We start from the raw sequence: 18,947 nt of genomic DNA on the forward strand, positions 1-18,947 counted from the left end.
GTACTGGCACAAAACTAGTTGTTTTCATCTTTGTTCCTATACCATAAAAGTGATAAATGATTAGGTTTTCTCACCCGTTACTTTAGATATTGGGACTATAGTGAATGGGGGAAATGTACTGTAGTGAGAATAGGATTGGGGTTGATAAGTAAGGGGAACAATACGTTTCAGGTAGGTCTAATTTTCTGCCATCTCCCAAACAGATGTATTTCAACCTAGCTTTGAAGAAAGCTTGAAGAGTTTTGTTAGGGGGATTTCATGGAAAACTTTCCATGGGCAAGAGTAGGAGAGCACAAAGTCAGTCCATAACTTTAAGAATTACCACTGCCCTATCTAAAGCTAGAAGAATGTGAGGCGAATGTAACCTACAGACCTTAATTCAATTAAGTCAAGAAAATGTCCCATTTAGATTAACTATGTGTGTAAAAATACTGAATGCTACTAAGTTCGGGGGGGGGGGGGGAGAGATATCTGCATTTGGACAGAGCTATAACAGTGAAAGGTCAGGGTTTTCAAAGAAGTTCCTCTCCAGAATACTTACCAGATGAATTTGATGTTCAGATCCCAAGCCCAGCCGTCATATAGCAGGCTTTGCTTTTAAAGGTAAAAGCCATAATTTATGTTTAAGATGATGGCAAGGATACTAGAGACAATTAATAGGCCCTTTTCTGACTATTGGTTGGTACAAAAAGTGGGCTTTTTGAACTGAACTAACCTTATCTTACTCAAGGATGGCATTCTGAGGAATTGAAATGCCATCTCTGCCCTTTTTAGGATACTGCCATTATCAAGTGATGGAATTGTAACCCTTTTGGGTTTTGCTTAGAGCCTGGCCAGATTGTCCCATGTATATTTTTAAGTGGTTTCTGCTGACAGATGATAGCCTGTGACCAGCTTGCTAGATAAGTGCCCTTATGCTTCTCCTGATGCAGATACTTGTATTTGAAGATATTTTGGCAGGCTTGGCCCCTGAATCTCTTTTTAGAGATCTAAAAGTCTTGAATTACTATGATGTATGATGGAAAAAGGTTTTCACAAGTTCTTGCCATTGCATTTGATGAAGACCAAGGGAGAAGAGAGGATCGACGTATTCTCCAAAGCATCAGAGGGCAAGACAAGAAGTGGAACCTTATTAAAAAGAGATCCAACTTAGAAATAAGGAGATATTTTCTTTCAGAACAATTAATCAATGAAATAGCTTGCCTTCCAGTGTTGTAGGTGGTCCATTATTGGAGGTTTTCAAAAAATAGACTGGAAAACCATTTGACCTGGATGTACACATAGTTCTCGATTTACAACAGTTCATTTAGTGACCGTTCAAAGTTACAAGGACATTGAAAAAAGTGACATGACCATTTTTCACAGTTATGACCTTTGCAGCATCCCCATGATCCTGTGATGAAAATTCACATGCTTGGCAAGTGATTCATATTTATAATGGTTGCCGTGCCCTAGGGTCATGTGATCACCTTTTGCGATCTTCTGACAAAGTCAATGGAGAAGCCAGATTCATTTAACCGGATTACTAACTTATCAACTGCAGTGATTCAATTAATAATGGAGGCAAGAAAGGTTGTAAAACGGGGCAAAACTCATTTAACAATGTCTCGTTTAACAATAGAAATCTTGGGCTCTATTGTGGTCGTTAGTCAAGGATTACCTGTATATGGTCGTCTGCCTTGAGCAAGGGAGTTGGACTAGAAGACCTCCGAAGTCCCTTTCAGCCCTGATTCTATATTATATATTTTACAAACCCAAAACTTCAATGGTCTCTTCCAAGCCTAGAGATCTGTAAAAATGATGCTGTGATAAACATATCCCAAAAGTGCTTTTTCCAAAAGGCAACTGGACTTTGTTTTTTGTTTTTCCTTTGAAGACGTTTAGCTTCTCATTCAAAAAGCTTCAGTTCTAATCGACTAGTGGGGGATTTCAAAGGAAGAAACCCCCAAGAAAGGCCAGTTGCTTTTTGGAAAAAATACCTTGGGACAACCAAGACCTGGGTGATTGAGAATATCCATAGACTCGTGATAAACGTGTCTTGCAAAATTGCTTCACCTAATTCTCCCGTGGAGAACGTCAACCTTGGCTTTTCTCATGTAGCCTGGTAACGATACCGCTGAAGCTTTAGAGGCCTCTCCTTTTTCTATATTTATGTTCAGCGCCATCTTGCCGTATCCATGGAAAAGCGGCCTAGTCGAGACGCCGCTGCCTTCCTCTCCCCGCCCCGGGAGCGATGGCGGAGGCGGCTTGGAACGAAGACACGGGCGCGGCGGTATACCGATCCCGAGACCCCATCCGTAACCTGCGCGTCAGGTTGGTGCTCCCTTCCCTTCTCTGCCGTGAAATGCCTCGATCTCTTCTCGCGGCTCAAAGTCGCTGCAACCGCCGCCGGCGGTCCGTTACTCCACTCGTCCTTTTGCTTTGCAGCCCGCCCATCAATCAAACAAACCAGTCTGGAAAAGATCCTGTGGAACCAATATACTGGTTTCCAAAAGGGAAACCAATGTATTTTACTTGGTTTTCTTACACCAAACTGGGCTCTCCCTTTCAAAATTACACCTCAAATACCCCGTAAACGCGCACAGGCAGTAAATCGTTTAATAATGTCTACCCTCCCCGAGAGAAAAATCGCGGAGTAGCAACGCTAATGTTCTCTAGTATTGAAAGAAGGGTAAATAAAGCCTTTATAATCCACCTCAGGAATGCAGGGTCCCCCCCCCCAAAAAAAAAAATTGGCAGTAGCTTGCGAGTATGAGGCGGTGTTAAAAGTTGAATTAAAAGAAATGCAAGCTGCGATCTGAGGATTTGGTAACAATGTGCAGAATAAGCAGAAAACAACCACAGCATCAACTGACAGTAACAGTAAACTTAGAAAAATAAAATAAATGCATAGGATAAGATGCACAAATAATTGAGGGTTAGGCTTCCTGGTATAAAATATATAAAAAAAAATTCAAACATGCTACTAAATAATTACAAACATAGCTGCAGTGATATAGAAATAGAACGTAGTAATGTGATTATATATATATATATATATATATATATATATATAAATATACGTATGAGAAAGTACCTGTATTTCAATTACAGTTAATCTTACTCAGAGAGAAATCATTTAATTTTAAATATATCCTACAACTCTAATTAATATAATCAAGGAGTCTGTTACTGAATGCAGAATACAAAATAAGTTTTTAAACAAAGCAAAATTAATATTAGAATATGTCTACTATGTGCTGCAAAAAGCTAGACAACTGCTAGAAAACAGCAAATGTTAAGAATGACTAGTATTCCTTAGCATGTGGTTTTTGGAGTTTTACCATTCTGATTTGATAGCTCTAACTAAAAATAATTAACAAAAGTCTGGCTCTGTTACACTTCTGTGCAAAAAGAATACATAGCATCTTGTTTTTAGTCACAACTACTAGATACAACAGTGCAATACAGATGTTACTGTAAAATCAAAGATAATAAAAAAAATAATCTGAAAACCAGGAAACATATATTTAAATTACAAGTACTCAAATGGTTAAAAGAGAACTCACCCCTTAAAATCACTGTCACACCTACATAAAGAGTAACAAAAATCTATGTGTATCCACAGTCCTGAAAAAATAATAATTTAAGAGGAAAAATTAAACAAAAACTTTATACCAAAATGTTATTTAATTCAGAAACCATTCATTTATTTATTGTCACCGATAAAGGCTCACATAATAGAAATAGATAATATATATTCAATACTGCTGGAAATGTAATAATTCAGATCTGGTGGCAAGCTCAAACATTCTGGAAGATGCCTCACAATGAAATGAAACAGATTTTAGATTCTGATTTTAATTTTCCTGCAAGTATTTTTCTGTTAAGCACCCCTGACTATATCTTTTTACAAAGTATACTGAAATAGCTTTGCAAATAACTGCTCCTAAGATACTTTATACTTCTCATTGGAAATTATACTCAGTTCTTTCTTTAGAATACTGGCAGATCCAATTCTGGAAGTATGCATCAATGTCAAAATTGATTTCATATTTTAAAAAATATGTCTGTTAACTTCAGCTTGGAAAACAGTTATGAATTATAATTCTGCACATAGACCTCTGCCACAACTGAAATTTGAATTTCTCTTAAGATCTTAAAATACTGAGTTCTGTCTAAGTGGTTATAAAGTTAAGGACAGATTATCTCAGATTGGCTAGACATTTTTATCCTACTATTTTGACTGAAAATTCTTATTATTGTAGTTGCCATTGTTAATTTCTGACTTCACCCTATTGATAATTTGAAATTGAATGATTTGTGATTATCTCCATGTATTCTCTTAGTTTAATGTTACTAGTGAAATATTAAAGGAATGGTTTTCTTAACATTTTATCATTTTTATTGGTTTGTAAATCCATTTTTTGCTTTGCTCTTGTTACACATTTATATTCTTTTCTTAAATATTTTTTAAAAGAAAATAAAATATTTTTTTAAAATTCAGATATTTCTCAACTGATAATGATCAGTAGGAACAAAAGTCTAGATCAGTGATGGCGAACCTTTTAGAGACCGAGTGCCTAAAAACTGGCCCCGCGCCCGCTCCACCCCCCTGCTCTGCCCCCGCTCTGCCCCCCATCCCCCGTACCGCCTGCCCACAGGACCACTCACCACCTCCAGGGCCCGGGCAGCCCAGCAGCGCAATGGCGGCCACACCCTCTGCCCGCACCCTGCAACATCAACTGCATGATGGGGTGTGAGGGCAGAGTCTTGTCTACGCTGCCTGGCTGCCATGTCCTTGGCTGCGCTGCTCCGTGTGGGCCACGCTCAAGGGCGACTCTCCTTCAGGGGGGCTGATGGAGAGGAGGGGGTCGCGGGGGGAGGCAAGGCTGGGGCAACAGCACGTGTGCCCACAGAGAGGGCTCCGAGTGCTGCCTCTGGCACCCGTGCCATAGGTTTGCCACCACTGGTCTAGATATAACAGTCATTTGGAGTGATCTTCCTCTGCTTTCCTTTTTTTTTCAAGCAACTGGCTTTGAATGTCACATTCCAGATGTCCAAAACCAATATATATTTTTTCTTGCAGGGTTAAAATTCAGCGGGTTACTTCTACTAGCCTTCTACTACAGCAACTACAGCAGTCGTTTTGCCAATCAGGCCAACAGCACATCAGCTTGTCAACTTTTGAGCCTTATAACTCAGCATGTGAGTGCTCTTGGCTGAGGTTTAAGAACAATGATTTCTGAAAGTCTGGAAAGGCTTTAAGACTATTAAAACTGCAAAGTCTGATCAGTATAAAACCAAATAATTGAAATATCCTTTTTGCAGACTATGACTATGGAACCAAGAAATGTTTCTGTACAATTTTGTTTCATTTTTAAACTAATTTTTATTTTGGTGGTCAGGGATATCATTTACCTTAACAAAACTAATGACCTTAGTCAGTGAGATTCTCTGCTTTCCGCACAGTAATTTTCTCATTTCCTGCATTGCTTTTCTTGTTAAGTTGCCAAATAAAATGCCCCATGATTTGTGCAGTGATTTAGTGTGGCTAACTCCTAAGTTTTTCTTGACTTTAGCTTTGATTCTGAATATAAAGACATTCAAAGCCATAAAATAATCATTAGGCCTGCCCAGGTGTTCCGTATATTAGTAACCAAGAGAGAAAATAAATTCTGGGAGATTTAGAGCATCTTAAGCCATGATTCTTGTCAAGCACACTTTGGAGACTTGTCTGTGTTTCAGGTGGGCATTGTCCTGAAGAGAAAGAAGAGGCTGTTATTGGCTGGCAAGAAAAACTCTTCAGTCAAGTAAGTAGATGGGGTGATTGTCCCACTAATGATTCTAGCAGTTTTCACTGCTTCTGGCAGTGCTTAGTCAAATTATTTGTACATAAACCAGATATCAGGCTAAGCAGTGATTGGAATCTAGTTCTCCTTCAACCAAGCATAACGTTCTAGCCTCTTGTCGAGCCTGATCATGTGCTGTTCCTGCAAATTTCACATGGATATCTCATGGAATGTTTAAAAGCACAAACTTCATTCTAACAGACTTCTAGATTGAAAAATATGAAGCCATAAGTCAGGGCTTTTCAACCTTTTCACCCATTGTACCACTTTTAGGATATGGCAACATCCGAGTACCACCAGTCGCCTAGCAAGGGGTCAAAAACTTGATGACACCCCCCCCAAAAAAGGAAAAAAGTGATACAGGTAGTCCTCGACTTACAACAGTTCGCTTAGTGACTGTTCGAAGTTATAATGGCCCTGAAAAAAGTGCCCCCAGGCCACAGCTGAGCAAGATACCTGCCTGCCCGCCCGGCGGCGCTCTTCCTCCTGTCTGAGGTTTTCATTGTTGTGAGCATTTCTGTTGAGGATTGGCAGCGGGGGTGGGGTGGGGGGTGTTTGGTTTTTATTCCCCCCGTCTGCTGGGTGGTTGCAGCAGGTTTTGGTCACTTCACATGACCCTGGGACACTATGACCGTCATAAATATGAATCAGTTGCCAAGCATCTGAATGTAAATCACAAGACCCTGGAGATGCTGCAACATTCCAGCTGATCAGCACTTCTTCTGGGCTCAGCAGAAGCACCAGGATCAGCGCCAAGCTCCAGCTGGATCCTGGCACTGATCCTGGCGCTTCCACTGAGCCCTGACAGCCCCAAAGAAGCGCCGATCAGCCGGAAAGCGGCACTGATCCTGGTGCTTTTGCTGAGCCCTGACAGCCCTGCAGCTCCAGCCATCTCTCGCTCAGGCTTGTGCGGTGCTGGCACTGGTTCAACTCATTCCGCTCCCCCGCTACCACTTTTCTAGGATGGTCACGTACCACCTGCCAGGTGTCAATGTACCACAGGTGGTACCCGTACCACTGGTTGAAAAGCCCTGCCATAAGTCATCCAGATTTCAACAGTAGGCCTACATTTTTTTCTCAGTCACTCAGGTAAAGGTGTGCAAAACATTTTGTTTTCAAGCCTTCTCAAGCACCAAACTTCTAAATGAAGAAGAAGACAGGCTTCCTTTGTATACTTTCTCAATCAGGTTTTTAGAGACTAAATGGCTCAGTCTAATAGGTAAAAATATTTCGGACTACTTTCAACCTATTTTGTTGAATGGAACACTGTCCAAACTGTGTCCCTTTGCTTCTCCCCCATTCTTCTCCTTCATTGCACCTATTTATATATGAGAAATCCAATTAGATATGAGTCCTACAGAAGTTAGTGGCTCTTTTTGTGATTTGCTCATCTACCAAATCCAATTAATTGTCTGTTTTTTGCTGGGACTTCTGCTTTGCTGATACTGCAGTTCCATGGGTTGAAGGTTTTGTAGGGAGAGCTTTGTTACTGTATACCAGCAACAATGGTTTTCTCTACTCTGTTTAGTTTGAGGTCGATCTTTACCAGAATGTGTCTGCCTGCCAGAGCCCACTTGACCGACAATACCACCAGGATATCCTAAAGTTGGAAGAGTTGGGAGGTCGAAAGAATAAGCGGATCTTCACCTACACAGACCATGATCGCTTCACCAACCTAGAAGAGGTGCCAGCTTTTTAATAGAGATGGAAATGGGTTGGAGACTGGATGGCTGACCCAGAATCTATTTTCTTTATGTCAACATGATTGATAGGAAGAGAGGAATTGTTCCTACCAGAAAATATGTAAAAATATGTTTATAATCCTTAAGTAATAATTGTTAATTACAAATATAATTACAAATATAATTTCTGGTTTAGGGAGTAAAGTTCAGACATATAGTAGCAGATCCCTCCAAAGCTAGACAGGCTTAGATCGTTGTGATGTTTGGATGGAAGATCACCAGGAAAGTCCAGAGCAGTCAGTCAGAGTTAGAAGTTGGAAAACTATATTGAAAGATTGCAATACCAAATCACTTTCATATTACTGCCAAGAAAGCATGTAATCAGCAGGTGTTCAGTTCAGTTCAGTTCAGTTCCAGAACAGTGTTTCTCAACCTTGGAAACTTTAAAATGCTTTCCCTTGATGGGCTGTCACTCTGGAGCCTTTGCTGTCTGTTTTGTAGCGAATGTACTGCTAAAAAGATATTTCCTTGGGTTGAATGCAACCTCTTAGCTCACATTTTTCCTGTGTAAATGAGAATAACAAGCTCTCTTCTTACATTCCAGCATGGTCAGAAAGTGACCACTTCTAACAAGGAAGTGCCTTCGTATTTGGCAGAAATGATGGCTAATGTGAGGAGGAGAAGACAAGAACGCAGGCCAGTGTGAGTGCAACCATGGACACTGTTTTTGCTGTACAAATCTCTTGGGCTTGAGGGGTGGGGGGATGATTCTGATCCACCCTGGCATTCCTTGGCTTTTCTATATGTTCTGCCAAAGCAGAAAGAAACCTGCTTCACTATAGGCAACAATCTCCTTTGCCCCTCTTGGCAGAGAAGGAAACATCCTGAAATCCCGAATTATCACCTGGCAGCCCTCAGAAGAATTCATCAAGAACAACCATATCATTAATACTCCTGTGCAGACCATGTATATTATGGGGGACCTAGGACCCCAAGGCAAGTAAGTTTGTGTGTCCGTGCACCAAAGCTTCTGGTCCCATGTTTTTTTTCTCAGCTCCCCCCAGGTTCCAAGAAGTGTTTGAAGTTGAACAAAGGTAATTAGCACTCCTTAATATACAACTGAAGGTGACAGCTGCATGAGAACAGTGTCCCTCATGTTACCATTTCTGGGGAATTAATGGAAATTTGAGTTGAGAGGGTAGCAAAAACCAAAGTTGCGCTGAAGAGATCATAGTAATCCCTGTTACATGTTGATCAAGTGATGAAGTAGGAGATTAATGACATCCTTTCTTTACTAAGAGTCAGGTATGGATCAAATTCATGGCAGCCTAGAATGGCATAGAACAGTGATGGTGAACCTTTTAGAGACCGAGTGCCCAAAAACTGGCCCCGCCCAGCTCCACCCCCTGCCCCGCTCCCACTCCGCCTCCAACCCCGTCCCCCTCCCTGCTTGCACGCAGGGCCACTCACCACCTCCAGGGCCCGCCGCAGATCGCCCAGGCAGCCCAGTAGCACCATGGCAGCCACTCCCTCTGCCTGCGCCCCGCAGCATCAACTGTGTGCGATGGGGCATGAGGGCAGAGTCTTGTCCATGCTGCCTGGCTGCCATGTCCTTGGCTGTGCTGCTCCGTGTGGGCCATGCTCGGGGGCGACTCTCCTCCAGGGGGGCTGCTGGTGAGTGGGTCGCGGGGGGAGGCGAGGCTGGGGCAACGCACGTGTGCCCACAGAGAGGGCTCCGAGTGCCGCCTCTGGCACGCGTGCCATAGGTTCGCCACCACTGGCATAGAAGCTCTCCAATATTTCAAGGCCATCTTCTGTGGCTGAGGGTTCTCCTTTAGTCCTCAAAGAGTCCTGGATCTGGACTTTGCATATCATTGCTCTATATGTTCAGAAACATCTAAATGTGTCTTGTACTGCCAGTATTAAGACCTAAGAAGCACGTCATGTTTTTTTAATGATCTCTCCATAGACTTGGTTGCAAGGAGTATGAGTATGTTCTCTGCATGATCAAGGTGGATGGCAATGGAGTCATCACAGTTAAGCCAGACTTTACAGGCACAAAAGGGCCTTACAGGTGAGCAGCATTTAGAGCCCTTTGATCTTTGAAGATGAATTGAGTCAAGGGGCACTTGCATATCAATTATACAGATCTTTTATCTGAGTTGGGCTGTGTTTGGCACTCTGAAGGATTGAACTGGAAGGGGAGAAGCGAGAAATGTGGAAATTCACTCTGGAGAATGCCTCTGCTACAGTGGAAGAGAAGGAGGAGGCACGGGAGCAGCGTGTCTTCAAGGATGTAAGAACTCTTATCTTTTGTTCCTAAGTGGGAACTAAGTTTTTAGAAGGGATATATGTGTTATTTTCTGACCAGATATTTCATTCTTTAGTTGTACAGCCGACATAAAGAGTACCTCAGTGGACTTGTGGGATCTGACTTTGAGATGGTAAGTGACTTTTTTTTGCTCCAGATACTGTATGTCTGCTTTACCTGGTAGCTGTTAACCCTAATCCTAACTTGTTTAAGATAGAACCCCAGAACCTCAAATCTGGTTCTATTTTTAGTGAAGAGTGTAAAGTTGGTGGAATTTGGAATTCTGCTTTGTAATGCATTACCACAACATTCATGATTAGTTATCATTGTTGGAAACAAACATTTTATATGATTTGAGCAAATAATAAAATTCCTGCAATTTGCAGGTTGTCTTATCAGAATTCTAATAGCGGCTTTTTCCTGGAGAGGGAAAAATGGTGCTGCGGTTTTCTTCTTAGTCTTTTTCTCACCCTGCAAATTTTCCATACTAGTTATTGTTAAATTAAATGAGAAGCCTATTTTGAAAATTAAATTGTGCCTTGGATGATATAAGAAGGTAGCAGGGTTCATGCTAGGTTGTCCTTGGATGGAGAACCACACAGAGCCACTGAGAAAGTGAAAACAAAATATTTCGAAAGACAAAGGCAAACCACTTCTATAACATTATTAAAAATTACATAGATTAGCCATCAGGAGCTAAGCTCAACCAAGGATATTTTTTACCTTTGAATCCAAAGCACGCTGACAATTGAATCTCAAGTTCTGAACTGACCTGCCATATATTCTGTCATATATTCATCACATAACCTTTGATATATCTTCTGTTTCATTGATCATCAAAAAAACCCTCTCCATCCCTGTGTTCATAAAATCAAGTATTAGAAGAGGTAAAATGAGAACTTCCTTCCACGAAGTGGTTAACTGTTGCTTGTAAACTACTCTTTATGCAACAAAGTTGTCAAGATGTGTATTAAAAGGCACCAGGCTAGAAACCGGGAGACCGTGAGTTCTAGTTTTACCTTAGGCATGAAAGCCAGCTGGGTGACTTTGGACCAGTCAACCTGTCAGGGTTGTTGTTGGGAAAATAGGAGGAGGAAGGTATACCAGCTATGCTCACTGCCTTGAGTTGTTTATAAAAATAATAAAAGTGGGATATAAATACATAAATATCTCTGACTTGGGGGGTTTGCATCTGATATTCCCCTTCTATTATAAAAATATAATTGCTTTATATCTAAGCAATCATTTGATCCCCCCAGTCTAGATTTATCAAGTCTGATTAGTCAGCAGCTCTCAGTCAGTGGAAAGCTTTTCATGTAATAATTTACCTGAAATTCTTTAACTGGCCAGACCAAATATTTTTTGTAAGTTGCCTAGAGTCACTGAAAGTGAGTAGGCGGCCATATAATTTTTTCTTAAAAAAAAACCCCAACCAACAGAATGTAGACTGCAGTTTTTCTGCTGGGTAATATTCCTTCTTTCCTCTTGCAGACTGCCCCTGGGATTTTCCGACTCTTTGTTAATGGTGAAATAGGTAAGATAGCCTTTTATTCTTGGCGTAGTTTTTGTTTCTCCTCCTTCTAAATTCAACCCAGGATTGATCCCTAGGATACCAAGGGTCAAACTGTAACTGGAAGCCTGTGCTTGCCCTATGAAACAGCATAGAGGAAAAGTACATTATGATCCTGCTAACTGATTTATACTTCTTGAGGTTCTGTAATTAGTTTTGATGTTTCCCTAATATTGATTTAGGCGCCTTTTTGCTGTTAGGAAAAATGACTAATTTTTCAGTTTGTAAGCAATCTAAAGCTGTGATTGTAACTAAAATATCCTACAGGTTTGATTAGCCAACTCACTCAGGTTTTGTTTTAATCTCAGGGTCTCTTTAGCAAGGTGTATGCACCTTCATAGGATTGGGCAGCTTGGTTAAGAATGAGAGAAAAGATCCAAAGAATAGGGCTTTATTACTGTGTTTCCTTTTCTTTCCCAGTTTCAGCCCAGGGTTATGAATACAGCAATCTGTACATACATTTCTTCTTGGAACTGCCCAGCTGTGAGTAGTATAAATTAGACCCTTAGGATTGGGAGCAAGACACTATATGGCATCTACCACATACAGTTTTTGTAGAAATGTGTATTCTCTTCGAGAGTTGTTTCTAAGAAATAATTGAAACAGTACAGAGATTCATAAATCTTCACATAGCAAATCAAACATGTCCTTGAACCTACCGTATTATTAGTTGAGGCCATATTTCCCCCCCAAACTCCCTAAACTCCAGTCTTAAGATACTGATGGACAATGGATCACTAGATCCAGTTGCATGATGAGAGTCAGAAAAAATCCTTGTGTCACCCTTCTCCACCTCATCACTTATATTCAACTGCAGCGCACGCACGCACACACACACACACATCTGATTTTCTTTGGGAGCTAGGCTATTGGCTCACATTTATGGCTGTTTTCAGCATGACCATGATTTTTAGCATTTTTGCTATATTCTGTTTACTTTCTGTTTTTGGCAAAAAAAATGCCAGCTGGATAAATGGATTCATTTAATGACCGTTGCATTCACTTAACAACTGTCACATCCAACAAATGTAGCATTTGCTTGATGACCACCATAAATAAGGTCATAAAATTAGGCTTGGTCATATGGTGACCAGCTTAGCAACCACTGTGACATAAGACCTTAATTCCAGGCTTAATTAAAGTCATTAGTCAGGAACTACCTGGTATGCAATGAAAGGATGTTTGGTTTTGGAGCAGTTCTTTATCTGCTAATTAATTTTGCTATCTTTTCTGCAGTGCTAAAAGCTTCTATTTTCTTTCTAGGCTGGTCATGTCCCCCATCTCAACTACTCTCTGGAGTGACACAGACTTGCACTAGCAAAGTACATGGCAAAGTATGTTTAAGGTGGTTCATTTGTGAGGGAGGGGGACTATTTGCAGAGTCACAGTTTAATGCCAGTTTTGGGGTACATTTTTCTTCCATACTTTGAGGAATAGCAGCCTTACATGACTCTGGAATGAAATTCTTGCTATAGATTTTAGTTTTCTGATACTTCTAATATTTCAAAGCTACATTCTAGTAGTGCCTTCTTCAACTTACTCCTTTAACTCTTAAATGTATTGTACTGCCAATTATTGAGATTTCTTAATGATTTACATTAAATTTTGTTGAACCTCAGTTGGCCCACAAATTCTCAGTTTAGATTGGAATGCCCGGAGGATAAGAATTATGGGATTTTTAATCTAGAATGGCCACCAGAATCACAATTGCAAGATGGGCAACTATACAGAATGATATAATTTTAAAAAGGATAAAAATAAAAATTAAATCTGGAGAACATCAGATTGGAGAAGATCTTGAGCATATAGACAAACATTTTTTTTGGGGGGGGGAATCTCCTTTGCTTTAGAGTCTATATGAATTATTAATTGTTGGTACAAAACCAGTAGAGTGATTCTATTGGTTTAAAGCCTGGATTAGACTTCTCTATCGTCAGGAAATCTATGCCTCTGTTGTCTGGAGGCGGTTGCCTAGCTGTTGCAATTATACCTCTGAAAATCCTACATTTACCCATCAGCCCCTTCACAGCATGATCATGCAACGATGCCTACGCGCAATTGGGGGCAACTCTAAGTCAAGCTTAAAGCATATCCATCTTGACAGTATGTTTGCCTGTTATATCAGTTTTCTGTCTCCCATCATACACACACAGAGTTGTTCTGTTTCCTGCTGCCCCGTGTAGGAGCTGATGTTACTATTTTTCATTCCCAGGACAGGGTGGCTTTTTTTTCCTTCCCATTTACCCTGGAGATGTTCTTTGCCCAAGAGGATGACTCAGAAGGTGAGTCATGCCATTGAAAGTCAGACTTGTATGTCAGAAAGAAGTTCAGAAATGGTTCTACTCTAATGGATATGAGCTGTTTGTCTCCATCTTTGAGAATTGATTGGACTGTCACATGAGAGATAAGAGGGATTTTATTTATTTATGGAGTGTAATTCTTTGGGACATTCTCTAGATTATGAGTGCACAATTTTTTCCAGACTGATGTTGATACCCTTAAAATTGTTAGAGACAAACACAAAATTCTAGCTAAATTATTACAATTTAATTACAGCTAAATGTAGTTAATGTGATCATTCTCCACATATATTCACTCACCTTCTCCAGTATTAAAAATTACAAATTGCTTACAGCTTTTGGAGATTTCTCAGAGCTGAAGCCATGAAGCCTTGAAGCCTCCAATTGTACACTTCTGCTGTAGAAAAAAACTGTACAGTAATGGGTGGGATCTGCAGAAGAGCAGGATGTGTTGCGTAGCTTGTACTCATTTCAACGAACACTTGCAACTATGTCAGAGGATTGTTCCTCTGAGCAATGGTTTGTTCTGATTCTAGTGGAAAGTTGCATTTCAACATCCCTCCATCAGCAGAATTGCCCTACTGTTTATGCTGGAATAAAACATTGATGCGAGACTGGCTGGTGTCTTACTCACTGTCTTCCTTCCTCTAATAGGCTCCCTTCCTGAGTGGCCTGTCCTATACTTTGAGGTTCTTTCCTTGGATTTCTGGCATAGGTACCGTATTGAAGGCTATGGGTTTGTAGTGCTGCCAGCAACGCCAGGTAAAAGACAGTGGTAGAACTGAACTCTGCATTGGTGCAACTCATAAGGCAAATTTGTTTATTAATTTCTTTATTTATTTGATTTACTGTATATAGCCACTTTTATGTGACTCTGAGTGACTTACATAAAACAAAAATCAAAATACATTTTTATTTTTTTTACTTGCCTCTAGTAGTGTATATTCATCATGTTTTAGTACTAGATGCTCTTCTGAAAACTAGTCGAAAAAACTCTTCTTTCTTATTTTCTTTAGCTGCTGGAATTCTGGAAAGTCTTTTTAAGATGGCATCTCTTAGCATTTAAGATGGCATGCTTACAATAGATACTCACTTCATCATGCATTTCTGTCATTCTCCTAGCAGACTCACATTCCTACTGATTGGTGAAATTTCCTGGGTGGTTTTGAGCATTTGTCATTTGCTGTTGTTCAATTTAACACATTAGGGGAAGATTAAGATACAACAGTTTTGGAAGAAAAGGCAGATGATTCAAGATTTTGAAAGGATTGCCCTCCTCCCATTCAAATGGGATAGTATATATCCTGATATATCAGGTGATGTGAACATCTCCTATGGTCACTGCCAAGAGATGGACAAATTTGCTGAGTTTGTACATTGTGCTAAGCTGTAATGTGGTTGTTTGAGTTCGTCATAGTGTGATACAAACATAGTCACTGTGGTATGTAAACATGGTTTATAGTTCATAAGCCATCTACAGTTACTCTAAGCCTAAGATGTCATAAAAGCCAGTAAATATATAAATAAAACTTCATGTGTGAATGGATTATTATGGTATCTTTTACAAGCCATGAAAATCCAGCTTCTCTCTATTGTAGAGTATCTCTAAATTTTCCTTGGCTTGTAGTAAACAGTTTCCAGGTCTTGTATTTCACTGGAACTTTTATATTGTAATCTCAGTGGCTAACATACTGGTAGTGGACATGCATGTTCTGAGTAGGCTTTTGATTTTTTTCTCCCCATATCTCTGGCATCAATCCTGTTCAACCTGATGATTCAGGGGTTCACACTTTGTCTGTTTCTACATGGCGTCCTGTGGAGTTGGGCACCATTTCAGAACTACGGAGGTTTTTCATTGGGGGATCTCCAGAGCTTGAGGATATAACCTACGCCAAAGTGCCAAGTACTTTCACAGTGAGTGCCTGCCTCCCCATGCCCACCCACCATCTGCAAAGCATTTTGGTTCAGAGTTTGGCAGATTTCTTGAGAAAGAAGGATGAAAACTCAGTCAGGACTTCCCCTAATCTGATGCTTATCTTCTGTGCAGGGTGATCGTCTCAGCCGTTTTGGTTTTCGTTCTGAAACAACAGGGAGTGTCACTTTCCGGCTGAACTGCCTGCAGCAGTCCAAGTAAGATTTTTCTCTCCACTACAGAGAGAGAATTTCTGAAAATTCTGAACATGCACAGGGAAGAGAATTTCTTTCCTTTTGTATTTAAAGAGATTTCAGCAAAAAGCAGTTTCTCTTATCAGCTTGGTTATCTGCTTTTGGATCAAATGCCTAATTTCAATATTCTCATTGATATAGATGCAGACATGCACATACAAGTAGTCCTTGCTTACTGATCACTTATTTGAAGTTGTGACAGCACTGAGCAATAGTACTTATGACTGGTCCTCAAAGTTCCATCTACTGCAGTGCTCCTGTGGTCACGTGATCACAATTCAGGAGCTTGGCAACCAGCTCACACTTAAAACAGCTCCTGCAATCATGTGTTCACTAATTGCAACCTTCCCTGCCAGATTCCTGCAAGCAAAGTCTTTGGGGAAACTGGTAGAAAAGGTTGTAAGTCACTTGAGTAAGCCCACCCCCACCCCATTTTCCTGCACAACAGGCCATGCCCCTCCTTCCCTCAGGCTGAGAACCTTAACTTGGTAGCTGCTATTGGATTCATTTCAAGGAATCAGCAACGGTAGCTGCTGAATTTCCTGATTCTTCCTAATTTCCCCTCAAATATTACAGAAGGAACGTGCTAAAAGAAGATTAGTCCTGAACACCTGATTATAAATGCATTTTTAGAATTGCAACTAACTGTTGTGAAAACATTAGCACTGTCCTTTAAGACCAAGAATTTAATGTGTAGCCCTTTTTTAACAAAGAAGAATGTCGAAAATCAGAACATCGTTTGATGGGGATAAAGCAAATTTCTTTTTAATCATTTGAGAAAAAGCAACTTCCTCTTCCAGGAATTCCTACAACATATAATAGCATATTGTTGCTAGTTTTAAAACTTGTTTTTCTTGGCAGAGCTTTTCTGGAGTCCAGCTCCATGAAGAAACGCATGCAGAGTGTTCTGGATCGACTAGGAAACTTCAGTCAACAAAGTTCCGTTTATAATGTCTTAGGTAAGGTTTTTCATACAAAAACAGGTAGGATTTTTTTTTGCAGAAAATAGAACTATTTGGATCTTGGGCATTACAATTTCCCTATCAGGAAAGGTTGTAATGTTTGAGCTTTTTTAGTCTAGAAAGAAGGCAAATGAGAGCTGATATGACTGAGATGTACACAACTATGCATGGTGCTGTTAAAGTGGACAAGAAACTATTTTCCCCGTCCCAAAATACTAGAATCAGATTAAATTAAATTGAATTCTGGAAGAATCAGGAAAGACAAAAGGAAATATTAATGCATAATTAAATTTTGGAATTTGCTACTATGAGATATGGTGTTGGCTACCAACTAAGGTGACTTCAAAAACGGGTTGGATCAATTGATGGAAGTCCAAGGGGCTAATGATTATTAGCCTTGACGACAGTATGCCTGCTTTAAAGGCCATCTGCTGGGAAACTAGTGGGCTTCCTTGTGTCCTGAATTGGCCATTGTGATAATAGATTGATGGATTAGGGGTCCAATCCAGCAGGGCATTTTGTTCTTGAGATTCTCAATGGCCATTTTAGACATTTTAATTCTAAATTATTTCCTCATTTAGTTCAATATATGGTAGTGGTTTCTTTAAAAAGCCCAAATTAGAAGGTGGTTATTTATTTTTTATTAAAGACGAACATATCTTCTAATTAAATATTATTTTAAATTATCTTGATCATCAGGATCATTTAAAGAGGATAGTATTTTTTATCTATTTAATGAAAAACATGTGGTATTCTGTTTCTTATTTGAAAAACTCAAATTTGCCAGAAGAGTAATATTCTATATTCTTTTTTTTTAATTAAAATAACTTTGTAGCTCCTAGGCCTTTAAAAAAATATAGAATAAAATATGTTATTCTGGATGGTGTGTCAGAACAAGAGAATAAGTGGAATTCAAAATCCTTGTTTTGCTTTTGCACAATACATTTTCCTCTCCCACAGAGCTACTAGAGGTTAGACATACTTTCTAGCCTGCATAATGTATTTAACTCATCACATGCTTTCAATATTTCAGCATGGGATTTCGGTTAAAAGGTCTAGAACAGGGGTATCAAACTGCTGGCCCACAGGCCGGATGCATCATGCCAAAACTGCGCCCACCCCATTGCCGGCAATGGAAAAAAAGTCGTGATATGTCGCGACACGTCACGTGACATCGCGAGTTTGACACCCGTGGTCTAGAAGGATGGAATGGGCTGGCAGGGGAACTAGTTGACTGCGCAGGTTGAACCACCACCTAACTACCATATTTGTTCTCTTTGTTGCAGAGGCTTTTCAACGGGCTCGTCAACGTATGCAGGAAGCCCGGGAAAGCCTTCCTCAAGATTTGATTCGCACTTCAGCCTCTGAAGCTCATCATGATGAAAGCATCATCAAGCAGCCTGCTGTCTTCTAAGATGTTCTCCACAGTGTTTCTCAATCCCAGCCACTTGAAGACATGTGGACTTCAACTCTCAGAATTCCCCAGTCAGGTCTACGCCTTGGGTTCTCACCTCTGCTTCTGCATTTTATGAGAAACTCCTGAACCTCAGTTTGAATCTGGAGGTGGGCCATGTGGTGCTGGACATAGCTGCTTGGACTGCTGTTTTTTCAAAGAGTGTGACAGAAATCTCAGTTTTTCTCCCTTTCTTCACACAAGATCATGAGATTACAAAAACATTCTATGCCTTAGGAAGGCAATCATGTTGTATGGTATTTTATTTTGTGTGCATGAATTTGGGTATACACATACACATTTGCTTGGCATTTTATTAAACGTTTTTAGTTTAAATTTTATCCTGGTGTTCGTCTTTGTTTTTATAGTACGTACACATATATACATACATACACACATACGGTATCTGTACTCAGGGGACAAGAGACAATTAAAACAATGATATTTCAATATTACTAATTGTAAAGAGCTTTATTTCTTTAAAAATAAGTACTTAAATTAAAACACAGTAAGTTGTCCCACAAAACTTTTTCTTTCCAGTAAGCTAGAGAGCAAAGTTGCTACTGCTATATTGCATCTTTGTCTCCACCTTTATCCAAAACTTCTGCGCAAAACTAGTATTGCCTTGATTTCAAGCAAAGGGTGCAAAATAGTTGGGAAACTGTGGGGTCA

The 18,947-nt window shown here is 40.1% G+C and overlaps 1 protein-coding gene across 1 annotated transcript; it reads left to right on the forward strand.

The window, feature by feature from the left end:
* The first annotated feature begins 2,218 nt into the window (after positions 1-2,218).
* On the forward strand, positions 2,219-18,601 carry MKS1 (MKS transition zone complex subunit 1). The gene is made up of 18 exons (XM_015812815.1): positions 2,219-2,313; positions 5,069-5,187; positions 5,728-5,792; positions 7,360-7,515; positions 8,118-8,215; positions 8,385-8,513; positions 9,483-9,587; positions 9,701-9,809; positions 9,901-9,957; positions 11,316-11,358; positions 11,815-11,877; positions 12,658-12,728; positions 13,607-13,676; positions 14,349-14,456; positions 15,475-15,608; positions 15,742-15,824; positions 16,722-16,819; positions 18,109-18,601. Exons 1-18 carry the CDS (start codon positions 2,234-2,236, stop codon positions 18,234-18,236), a joined length of 1,716 nt encoding a protein of 571 aa, XP_015668301.1. The 5' UTR covers positions 2,219-2,233; the 3' UTR covers positions 18,237-18,601.
* The last annotated feature ends 346 nt before the right edge of the window (positions 18,602-18,947 follow it).

This window comes from Protobothrops mucrosquamatus, unplaced genomic scaffold (genome assembly GCF_001527695.2).
Source record: "Protobothrops mucrosquamatus isolate PMUCROS unplaced genomic scaffold, P.Mucros_1.0 scaffold112, whole genome shotgun sequence".
Lineage (NCBI taxonomy): Eukaryota > Metazoa > Chordata > Lepidosauria > Squamata > Viperidae > Protobothrops > Protobothrops mucrosquamatus.